Genomic DNA, 12,405 nt, shown 5'->3' with positions numbered 1-12,405 from the left:
TGTTTAACATCCTCCACGTGCAAAAGTTTTAAAGGCTTAGCAACCTACATCAAGCAGCAACTGAGTACAAAGGTCATAACTAGAAGAGATAATTGTTTGCTCTACTTCTATATTTACTATTCTATATTTTAGGAAAATAACTTTAAGAACATATTTCAAAATTGCAATAATATATATATACACATGCATATATAATGTATAATAATTGAAATGTGACAGTATTTTACAAAATATTAGTTGACTAAAACATAGCCAACATAAGTTACTTTTTATATGTTATTTGATATGGTAACATGAGTGCACGTGAGCTGCATCATTGTAGCTTCTGTATTGTTAGCCAGGCACGAGTTATAAGTCAATATAATAAAATAATAAATATTTATAAATGTATAATGTTATGAGATTTAAGCTATTTTGTCTAAACATTTATGTTTTTGTGTTATAATTTGTGTTCATTCTAGAATGAAAGATGCATAATTTATGTTTATTTCCTAATTTTTTTATGGTGTTTGCGAGATTGGTCAAATTTACCGAACCCGTACAGAGATTATATACTGAAAATAACAGATAAAATATACAGTTTTTTCTTAAGAAACATTTGATAATTATTTACACATTACAAAGATTTTGCATGTGAAATTTCAAAATGTTTTGACGGATAAAAGTATTTCTAATGTTAATATGAAAATTACTTTGCATGATAGATGGGCAAGATGTGAAAAGAAAAAAAAAGGTTTGAGAGAAACATTTCTTTACAAATCTTAAGACTAAATAAAAAATTAGATATTTTGCATATGAAAGCATTGTAATGTTTACTGCTAAACTGCCAAATTTTGTTAACATTCTCTTACTAATTTAAAAGTTATAGCATGAAAACTATAACAAGCACAAAACGGTTACGAGGTTGGTCCCATGGACCGAGTCCAGATTGAAAGAATTAAGAAAAAATTATGCATGAAAATGTACTTGCACATTATAATTGTATTTTTAGATACCAATTACTAAAAGATTAGATATTAGTGAAAATTAATACTTTTGTTTCACAGTAATTAGAGAACAGTTCTTAATTTTTGGAAAAAACACTAAATCTTCTATAAATAGACTCACATAGTATTAAAATTGCCTTACAATACAAAAAATAAACCATCCTCACTTCTGTCAGAAAAAAAATGTTTACCTTGATAATGAGAAAACCATAGAATATCAAAGACAGAAGACTAAAGCTAGTCAGGCTGTCAACTTTTCTCAGAAGTCCCAGTGGAAGGGCAACAAAAACACCAACGAAAGCCAGGAAAATGACTCTAAGTTGAGGAGTTAACTGTAAAACACAACAGTTATCATAAATAATAAAAAGCTACAAGTTAGTATTTAATTTTTTGCTAATGATATATATGTATATATATTTTAAAGTTATAATACTGTAGGCTTTTGAATTCATAAAAAAAGCCATTTTCAGCCATATTGATGGATATAAAACAGGAAAGGGTAAAAATCTTATGCAAGCATGTAAAACAAAATAAGGTAACTGATGGTCAATAAAATTGGGAAATAAAGTTTATTTTAAAAGATTATTTACAAAAATTGTAATATATGATAAAAGGACAGAAGTCTTAATTTCAAACCATTAAAGCCAAACTTATAATTATATATCTTAAAATAAATGTTTCCTTTCCTTATAACATCAATAAAAAACATATTATGAAGTACATCTGTAAAATTTAATTATTTAATAGATATTCATAACTGCACCAAAGTATCACTGAAGTACCTTAAAATAATGAATTCACTAACACATAAACACACAAACAAAAATTGTTCATCAAGTTTATTGTTGAAATATTGTAACTTTCATAATTATATTTATAGTATGTATTTATTTATATACTTTGAGATAATAAAACACAATAAGGGAATTAGTGACTAACTAAAAGATATTTCCTAATTTACCCCTGAAGAAGAAAAGTCCACCTTTCGAAAGTGCTCGGGTTATAGGGTTTTTACTCATTTCTATCAAGACTTCTTGAACCTACGTGTTTTTCTAACATCAGGAATGTAACCACAATATATAGTAGTATAGATACAAATCCAAAAACTTAACCATAATTTACATAATGACTGTATTCACAACAACTGTATTTTAGTGCGTACTGTAATTAAGTACTGCTTTATATGATGAAATAATAATGTTACAAAAATTCTTAAATCCCTACAAGAATTGTGGACTATAATTACATTTGAAGGAGTGTGGAAAGTAACCAAGACATCCTGCTACTCACCTCAGGGAAACTAGAGGACACTCGGGTAAACTAAGTAGGCATTATGCTACTCACCTCAGGGGAACTAGAGGACACTTGTGGAAAGTAACTACACATCCTGCTTCTAACCTCATGGAAACTATAGGACACTAATTACAATACATGCTAAAAGGTTCACACTAAGAGCATGTACAATCATGACCCTTTATAAACTGACAAGAGAAACATACTGTTACCACTGATAGGTAGATCTAATGCTGGAATCTCAGTAAAAAATCAATGGGAAAGCTATTACAGGAACAATATGCTTTCTCCACCATGGAAGGCTCTCAACACATTTAACAAACCACCAAACATGAGAATTCTCCTACATTTTACATTTACAAGGATGTATTAAACATAAACACAATCTCATAAAAATCTCCCTATGAAGCTTCTATGAAAGGAAAAATTTAACCAGACAAAAAAAAAGGGGGGGGGAGTAGTGGTCGTTTCAAGCAATAAACAGCCATGAAGAAGTAAAAACTTCAAAGTTCCAACATGCAGCTTCAAAACTGACCCAACAGAAGCATGTCCAAAGGAAAGTCATCTCTTTGGGGAACAGCTCTCTAGATTATACTCATCAGAAAAATAGTGGAAGCTACAGTAAAGACAGAAAAGCAAGAATCACTCAAAGAAAAATGAAATGAAACAGTAAAAAGTACATAATGCTAACCAAAACAATTCAGAACAATAAAGCTATTACAGGATGGACCAAAATTAAGGTGATAAGAAATATAAGGGAATTCCTTAAATTACAAGAATAATAATAAAAAATATGAAAAAGTGATGATTTTTTTTAAATTTCTAATTACACCTATAAATATTGAGAAAAAATTATATGTTTTTTTAGGTAATACAACTTTCAATTTACTGTTTTCATAGACAGTCTTGTTTACAACCAAGTCTAAGAATTGCTACTGCAAAGTCAGCCCTCTTCATATTAGCAGTTGGTTTCTTAATCATCTGATAGGTAACCATAAAAAACATCTAACATAAGCATCCCCTCTTCATAACTACTTTTAATCCTATCTTGTTCCCTTTTTTGTGCCACACTTTTCCACATGACCTCCACATCCTCAGGCTTATTCATTTTAACTAACACAATTTATAAATGGAATGAGACTGTCATATGCTTCTTTGTAACTGAGGACAACAGTAACATATGCAGATTCTTGGGTGAGAAATGAGGTTAACTATCTTAGAGTAGCTCACTGTTCATATGCTCAGTAACACCTCAGGCTATGAACATAAAGAAAGTTTTTAGAAAAAATATAGTCTTATATTCAAGTTAATATAGTAATAAAACATGTGTAGAATGAACAGCTGTTGGAAGAAGAAAATAACAAGTCTTATAACACCCTATTTATCCTTATAAAATAAGATTTCTGAGGGTTATCATGCAAATAATATATATGAAGTACAATCAATCATTTCATTCACCTCTTGTCACTGAACTATACCAGTTTCATGAGTGAAATATTTAGAAGAATAAATTATTAGCATCAATGCTATATATTCTTCAAATCCGATATATAAACAGGTTCGCCATATTGAGTACAAAACAACTAAACAGGTCATGCATATAATACACAGTCCACCAATATAACAAATTTAGTCTTGTTTTTTTCAGTTTGCCTTTGTGTAAAGTTACTGAGTCAGGATGGAATTCTCCATAACCAATACAATTCAATGATAGTTGGTGAATCAAATGACAGATTGGCCTTCATATTTATTTTCACTACTTTTAACAGCATGTTTGCTGTGCAAGTTCAATGTGGTACATAAAAGACAACAAAAAACATCATGCATATATTAAGATGCAAGATAACCATTTAATTCTTTCCAGACTGGATGAGTGCCACTGATTTCTCTTGTTTTTTTTTCATTCTTGAAATGGAAATACTTAAAGAAATTGCATGAAACTTGGTATAAACTTCCTAAATAGTATCTAATTTCTGCTTTAATATTAATGTTTTAAGATTTTTTATGAAACACTGTTTTGAAAAAACAAAAAACTTTTGTCATAGATTTCTTTTAATTTTTGATCAGAAAGTTCAATTTTTCTTTTATATTCAATCAGTTTTAACTTGACATAACAGCAAATGTACAATGTTTTGACAAGATTTTGTTATCATCAAGTACAAAACCTTGTCGAAATGTTGTACATTTGCTGTTATGTTAAACTCATATTAGTTTTTCTTCATTACCCATTCAAGCCGTCTCCAAGCATTATTAGTCTCAAAGTAGGTTCCTTGTCATCGAAACAGTTTTAACTTGTTTGACATCCGTCAGTATATTTTATTGCTACAGTCAACTTCTTGCTGTAGATCATATAAACCCAGTATGACTTCCAAATTTTGTGTATATATATATATATTTTTTTTAAGTTTTGCTTAAAGTTACAAAAGGGCTATTTTCCCACAGCTGTCCCTAATTTTGAACTGGAATAGACTAGAAGGAAGACAGCTAAAGTACCCACTGCAAATTCTTGGACTACTCTTGTATGACCAATTATTTGACCATCACTCCAAAGTAAAACATGCAATGGGATGCTAACCCTCAGACTCACAGTTTGGATTTGTTAATCACTATGCCAAAGCCAGTCCTGAATGACAAAGACTAACTGTTGAATGTTGGATATACTAGACTATTTAGTTTAAGTGTTATTATTTAGTTTATTTGGTGATTTAATATTTAATTTCCTTTTCATAACAAGAGTTAGAAGTAGTCATTTTAAAGACGATAGTTCTGAAATGTTTGGTTGCATAACTCTGTACGAGTCGTATGTTGTGTTTGCAATTACATTGTTGTCTAGGCTTTACTAATATTGTTGATATCACATTACTCCAATCTTCAGTATTTTTCTCATTTCCTTAAATGGGTGTTGTTATCTTATAGCACTGCTTGCATGGTTTGTCAAAAATTTGAGGCTTCAGTCTGGCAAGGTATAAATATAGGCAACTAAGCAAGCACAAGTTAAGAAGAAAACAAAAGTGAAGTGTAGTTCAGTCAGAAAATTAGTTAGCAAAACAAAACGTGAAGTTAGCCGGCATGTGAGTGGTTAGCCATATTGGGCGATATTTTAAAGTGAGTTTCACATTTTAATAGAGATAAGGAGAATAATTTGTCTTGTTAGAAGGTGTTCTGAAGTAATTGAACCTGCCTGTGTGGACTTTGACAAAAAAGGAGACAATTATTTGAAGTTCAGGATGAAACTGTGGTAACCCACAGGGTAGTGTAAGTGAATTGTTCACTGATTCGTATTGTGACAAAAGAAGATAAAGAAAAATAGATTAATTGGATTCTACAGTAACTGAATCAGCCTAAGTGGACTTCTGACAAGAAAATTATTTAGAGTCTGAGATACAATTGTAAAATTCAGTGTAAAGAATTTTTGTACATAGTTTGACCTGTTTTCAATATATCATTTTAAAACAAGTGGATTGTATGCTGTCCATTTATTGTTCAAATTTATTGCCAACAAGTCACAGACATCTACTGTAGAAGAATCCAAGCCCACATACATAAAACCCTAACAGTGAACAATTACTTACCTTTCATTATAGTGACAATGTCACCTTTGTCAACAAAACTGTTGGTTACAATCTAATAATTATAGTTTACTTTTAATAAGTAAGAAGTTCTTGTATTTGTGAGTGTTATTTGCCACACAGACTTGACAATATTTGCAATAAAAAAACTTATAGCTTTCAAATAGATGCAACACATAAAACATTATAAGGTATATAAAAACATGATTAAGAACAATAAAAAGGAATCTCAGGCTTCTATTTAATTGAAAAGTACATCAAAAGTTTATCTAGCAGTTGCTTCAATACCCATAACCATACCTAACCTTACTGTTTTCATAGGTGTAATGAATCTGCACGCAGGTCTATTGGAATTTAGCCTGCTAATGTTAGAGCCTAACACCTCCCCCTTATTCAAATTATTGGCTTTAGGGTGTATGTCTCTTCAAAGCCAAGAACCAGTCAGAATTCTCAAGACCTTTCCGGACAGTTCAACTAATAAATTCACATTTGAGAAATACAAAATGAAGAAATTTAAATGTAAAGCTAACCAAAAATATTGAAGACTGCCTGGGAGAACTGAATATAAGCCTAGCAACCAATAAAAAGAATAAAACAATTGAGAAAAAAATAATCTGGAAATGTGATATTTACATTTCACACACCTATCTACACTAGAAAAATTTAAATTTACACACTTTTCAATTGTTTAATTACAAAATAAATTTAATATGCATTATTTAATGTTGAGGTATCAATTATGCAACATATTGAGGGTAAAAAATTACTGAAGTAGAATTTATTTTTAATTTTGAAAGTTTTGCACTTGGAGTGACCTGAATAACCATTGGTTGGGAAATGGCAAATAACTCTATTAACCCTTTTAGAATGATGCTGAGTAGAGTCAGCAGAATGAATTGTTTCCATGTCTCCAAAAATTTAATTTCTGTTAAACAATCCTTAAATGATTTAAGCAGCTGAAAAACTTGAGCATAAAACAACTCTTCTATCATGAAAGCACTTTTCTCCATCAAAGTAACCCTACTGTGAACACATTTGCTTTTCTCAATTGTATGACTATTTTTACACCCAGTTTCTTATTTTTCACTACTGTTATATCTAAGATGGAGTACAGTATGTGGTATTATGACAATTTTTTGTATAAGTTTTCATTCACAATGATTTACTTGGATCAGATGAACTACTGTCTAAAACTATGGGTGTTGTGCCAGGATTCCTTTTCTTTTATTTGAGGGAGGATATGTTTGACCTATCTCTTAATTTTACCATTAATAAATTAAAGGCACTTACAGATAAAATAGCCTTGGTTTTGCAGTGTGCTGCTCTTTTCTTTTTTTATAATTACTTTAAATTCTATGAAGTTTCCAAACTTTTCCAGGACTTTGGCAAACATTTCCAGAACCAGATAATTGGGACTCATAAAGGTAGCATAGGGCAAACAAAAACACAAAAAAATAACAAAAACTGTGCATTAAAAAAGTTTATAAAATTTTCTCCTTTTTGGATTTTTGTTTTCAATTATGTACCATAATATAAAATATAAGGACAACACAGTATCTATTGGTCATAGACTGTCCCTTCACCAAAATACATATTCAAAGCCAGCCCTTATCATTCAAATATTTACCAAGCCTTCCCTTAAATGTACTCCATCCACCACCATCTGAAGGCAAGCCATTTCAAAGGCTAACTACCCTGTTAGAAAAATAAAACTGTCTTTGCTGAAAATGACTCCTACCCCACCAAAATTTATATTTGTGTCTCCTAATCCTAAACTTTTCATCATTAAGTATGAGAAAAAAATGATGCGCTGACGCAATTAATTTCCTTAACAATCTTAAACACCTAAATCAAATCTCCTCTAACTCTTATATTTTCAAGAGAAAACAACTTTAGAGATCTTAAACTATTCTCTTATGACAATATATCTATTCCAGGTACCATCCTGGTAGCCCTCCTCTCAAAACTTTTCCAACAATTCAGTGTCCTTCCTAAGGTATGGAGTCCAAGACTGAATACAGTACTTCATATGTAGCCTAACCAGTGACCTATACAATAAAATTCTAAACTATTTAGATTTGTACTGAATATTTCTTTAGATACAACCTAAAATTACATTTGCCCTACCAATAGCAACAGAATTCTGACTAGATGGTTTAAGAGAGTGATTAATCATAACACCAAGATCATTTTCTTCCATAACACTGTTAAGCTTATTCCCATCTAAATTATATTTATAATTCATATCCATTATTTTGCATTTATTATAATTAAATCCATCTGCCATTATTTGCTCAACTTACCAATTAATGTAAGTCCTTTTGTAAAGCAATATCCTCTTCTTCACAACTAGTAAAACCCAAGAACATCAGCAAATTCAAGTAATTTATTAACCATTCCATCATCCATTTCATTGATGAAATCAAAAAGTGCAAGATTCTAACATTAAGCTCTGAGGTACAACACTTGTGAGATTAATTCGGTTTGTTCTGAACTCCATTTATAGCAATCCTCGGCTTGCTTCCATCCAACCACTTTCTATTCAATGACCCAACTTATCCTTCACATCTACAGATTTAGTTTTGTTAACAAGCCTTATATGTGGCACCTTGTTAAATGCTTTTTGCAAATCAAGATAAACCATTTACATTTATCTACACATTCACATTTATCTAAATAAACAGTAACCTATTCAAGGAATGTCAAAAGATTAATAAGGCAAGATTTTTTCCAAGTGAAACCATGTTCACTAACCAATAAACTTTTAAACTTTGTTAAATGATATGCAAACATCTTATGTCAGACTTTCAAAATCATTTTCCAGAACTAATGTAAGACTAATGGGCTTATATTATCAGGATGATTTTTATCACCTCCCTTGAAAAGAGAAGTTACATTAGCCAACTTATCTTCTGGCAGCTTTCCACTACTCAAGATCATTGACAAAACAGTAGTAAGTGGCTCACATATCCAATCCTTAACCTCCTTCAAAACCCTTGGAGAAATATTATCTGGTCCAGAAGTATTATCATTTTTTAAACTTCCAAATATTTTCTTAAGAAGCTCAGAATTAATGTGATCGTCTTGTTTCCTGTTCAGGATGAGGAATATTGCTTAAATCTTCATCAGTAAAAATTGAAGCAGAATTTAACCATAAGTGCACAGGTGGAGGTAAGGTACACAAACCACAATTTTTTTACACAGTGTCATTCAACATTGTATAATGTATTTGATATCTGAATTATCAACTTTTCATGTTAGATGGAGAAAATACTGGCTGCAATATAAAGGGATACTGAAAAAATCTTCAGTTATGCATTTTTGAGATTCTAGATATTACACAAATGCAATATGCAAACTGTGTGATGGACAAAAGTATATTTATTCTTCATATACCCATACTTTTGCATTACAAGTTGTCAGAGTCTGAGCCAGACAGACTTCATCAATTCAAGGACCTAACCTCAGTACAAATCCTTTATTAACCCATCTCAATATATGTGTACACCAGACTTGTACTGTTACTGAAAGTATGCTACATTTCATGAAGATACATACAGGAAATTTGGAATTACAGTTAATATTACTTTTCTAATAGGGGGGTCAGTCCAACAGATTGACCCCCATACACACTGAGTTAATAACTCAGCCATCTCAATATCATCAGACATGAGCCTTCCTTTGTAATCCCTTAAAAGCTTTACTCCCATCCAAACATTCTGTTACCCTTAATGCACCTAAATAAATCCTTACTGTTAATTTTTACATTTTCAGCTAATCTTTTTCATATACACTTTTCAATTTCCTAATGTTCTGTCTGGTCAATTCTCTTGATATTCTACAATTCTATAAGTCTCCCATCAGACCAGTCAATTTAAACTTTTTAAGTTTATGATGCTTTTCTTTAATTTCATCCCTTGTACTCTTTGTGAGCCAACCTGGTCTTTCACTTGTATTTCTGAAAAAAGTGTTCCACATTTAATAAGTACCTCCAATCAATTCAATTGCTTAATTCACAACAGATAATTCTTGTCACATCCCTTCCAAATTTGCTTTTTTTTAAATTTGTAACCAAAATCTCATTATTCCTGATCTTCATATGCAGTAAAATATCAAACTATAAACTTATTAACAGCTGAAATCACAATCTCATTGTAAAGTTTCTTATTAATTTCATTATTTCATCTGGTAATCTGTAACAATCCCCAACTAAAAGCTTTCTTCTCTTATATCAGTTAACAGATAACCAAATAGATTTAACCTCTTTGATATCCTCAACTTCAACAGGATATAACTCACATTTTGCATGCAAAACTACTCATCCCCTCTTTTTTTTTAGTACTGTATCCCTAGTAAATAACTTATAGACCTGTATTTCAAAGGAATGTGTGTCACCAAAAATCTATATTTCATCAGTTTTTGGTTATTCCCATTATATCAAAATCCTCTGTTCCAACTTGTGCTTTAAAGTCATCTATCTTATTTCTTTTACTTTTAGCACTGTATTAGTAACAACTGAGCCAGTACTTAAAACTATTTCTGTGCTTTGTTCCTACTCTAAACTTCTCTACATTTTATTTTTTCTGCATTTAATATATTCTGACTCTCACAACTGTCTTGTCCTAGTCTGAAGCTCGACATTAACCCGATAGAATTAATTTATTATCACTTTTATAATCAGTTGCCTTTATTAACTTTGTGAACTCATCAATTAGTTCCTCTGACCTACTCTTATCTAAATCATTAGCCCCTATGTGCACAACAAAGACTGCATCACTACTAGCTTCCCTTAATATGTCACTTGCTCTAAAAGTTGTATCTTCCAACTTTGCCCCCGGTTAGCATAATCTAATTCTTTTTGCCTATCTACCCATCAGACCATCCTATCCACATGCTGTGCCAAAGAATCACCCATAACTATAACCTCCTTAAGTTTTTCATTTCCATTACTATTTTCTTTTTGTTTTTCTTCCTTCCCTTAGTACCTCATATGCACAAGCTAAAGGCTAAAATTTGTTAACAGAATCTGCTCACTACAATTAAATCCACTACTTCTAGACCTAACAGTACTGTTTCTAATTTACTGAAAGTCATTATTAGCTACTTTTTCCCTTGCAAGTAAAGACTTGAATTCCTCTTTAAACACAGCTCCCATTTCACACAGCTTACACTTCTCTTTATCCACTGGCTCTACTTTATTTAGAACAGCAACCGATGTTTAATTTTGGTCAAACCAAGAATATTTGTAATGTTAATGTTTATTCTCTAACTCTTCCATAATTTTCACACTTCATTCTAGAGAAATCTTTAGTTAATGAATGTTTTCAAATTGATAATTTACTAGAAAACACTATTAAGAAAGTTTTGCTCAGGTACATTACAACAAATGTATGTCAAATCTAAAAATATGAATAAATAAATAAAACAATCAATCAGAAATAGTAACTAAACAATGGGTATCATTTGTCATGCTAAGTTGCTTGACCTCACTCCTTGTCTTGTTTACAACTGTGACCTTGAATGTGATTACCCCTTCTCACAACATCAGTAGGTTAAGTATGATGCTTTTGGTAAATTTTTGAGGATTAATAATTTTTTACCCAGTTATCTAGTTGAAACGGGTAATTAATAAACAAAATACATTGAAAAATAAAACATAAAAGTGTGGGATTTCAATATGAATGTGGTTAAGAGTATTTTCTTTGACTTTTCCAAAATTTAGGAATATAATAATGTATTTTTCATGACTTTTCCAGGTTTTTTAAGCACCTATGCAAACCAGTGCATATAGACTTCTAAGCTTGTCTCACTAGCTATCATGGGTTACACATAAACCTTTTTGGAAAAAGAAAATTAAAGTAATAGTCAGAACACTATCTTCTAATGGCATACTAAGTTTGAACTGACCAATTAATTGTACATTAGATTTACATAATATTTTTTCTACAATTTCTATAAATTAACATTTTCCAACACTTCAAATATATTTCCGATAGATACCTCTACTCAAATATTAGCTAGCTTTTCCCTATTTTGTGCTGTCCTCCATATGTGCTTGGAGGCTCCCACTTAAACTCACATTTCCATGTGCTATTGCTGAGCTGTAGCATCCAAATGAGTGTGCAACAATCCTCCACCAATAAGAGTGCAACACACCCTCCTAGCACAGTTGACTCCCTTTATAATGATTGTTCAATCATCACTTCAAGATTAAGCATAAAAAGATGCACCGGAAATAGGGAACACAGATGGGATGTATTGGCAGAGATGGGTATCTACACAGCGTGGTCACAAGTAAATAGACACCACCTTTTCAGAAAAAAATGAAATTTTTCAGTCATATTCACATGAATTGATATATTTATAATTTAATTAATATCTAGTAGATCTTCCTTCAATTTTAGATTGTGGGATTTTCGCCCACTCTTGCTTCAAAACTTGGAGTAGATTGCTCTTCGAAGTTGTTTTTTTGGTTGTTTCTTGACTTGCCGGTTGAGTATGGCCCAGAGGTTTTCGATGGGGTTCATGTCAGGAGATTGGCTTAGCCAGGGCAACTT

The 12,405-nt window shown here is 31.2% G+C and overlaps 1 protein-coding gene across 1 annotated transcript in view; it reads right to left on the bottom strand.

Moving 5' to 3' along the window:
- Positions 1–12,405, bottom strand: part of LOC106464963 (putative sodium-coupled neutral amino acid transporter 10) — a 64,018-nt gene that overhangs the window by 25,035 nt on the left and 26,578 nt on the right. The window contains 1 exon segment of the mRNA XM_022392772.1: positions 1,178–1,318. Coding sequence (XP_022248480.1) covers positions 1,178–1,318 — 141 coding nt within the window.

The sequence above is a fragment of the Limulus polyphemus genome, unplaced genomic scaffold, assembly GCF_000517525.1.
Source record: "Limulus polyphemus unplaced genomic scaffold, Limulus_polyphemus-2.1.2 Scaffold1794, whole genome shotgun sequence".
Classification (NCBI taxonomy): Eukaryota; Metazoa; Arthropoda; class Merostomata; order Xiphosura; family Limulidae; genus Limulus; species Limulus polyphemus.
Note: the sequence above shows the minus strand (reverse complement) of the source record. Positions and strands in the feature narration are given on the sequence as shown.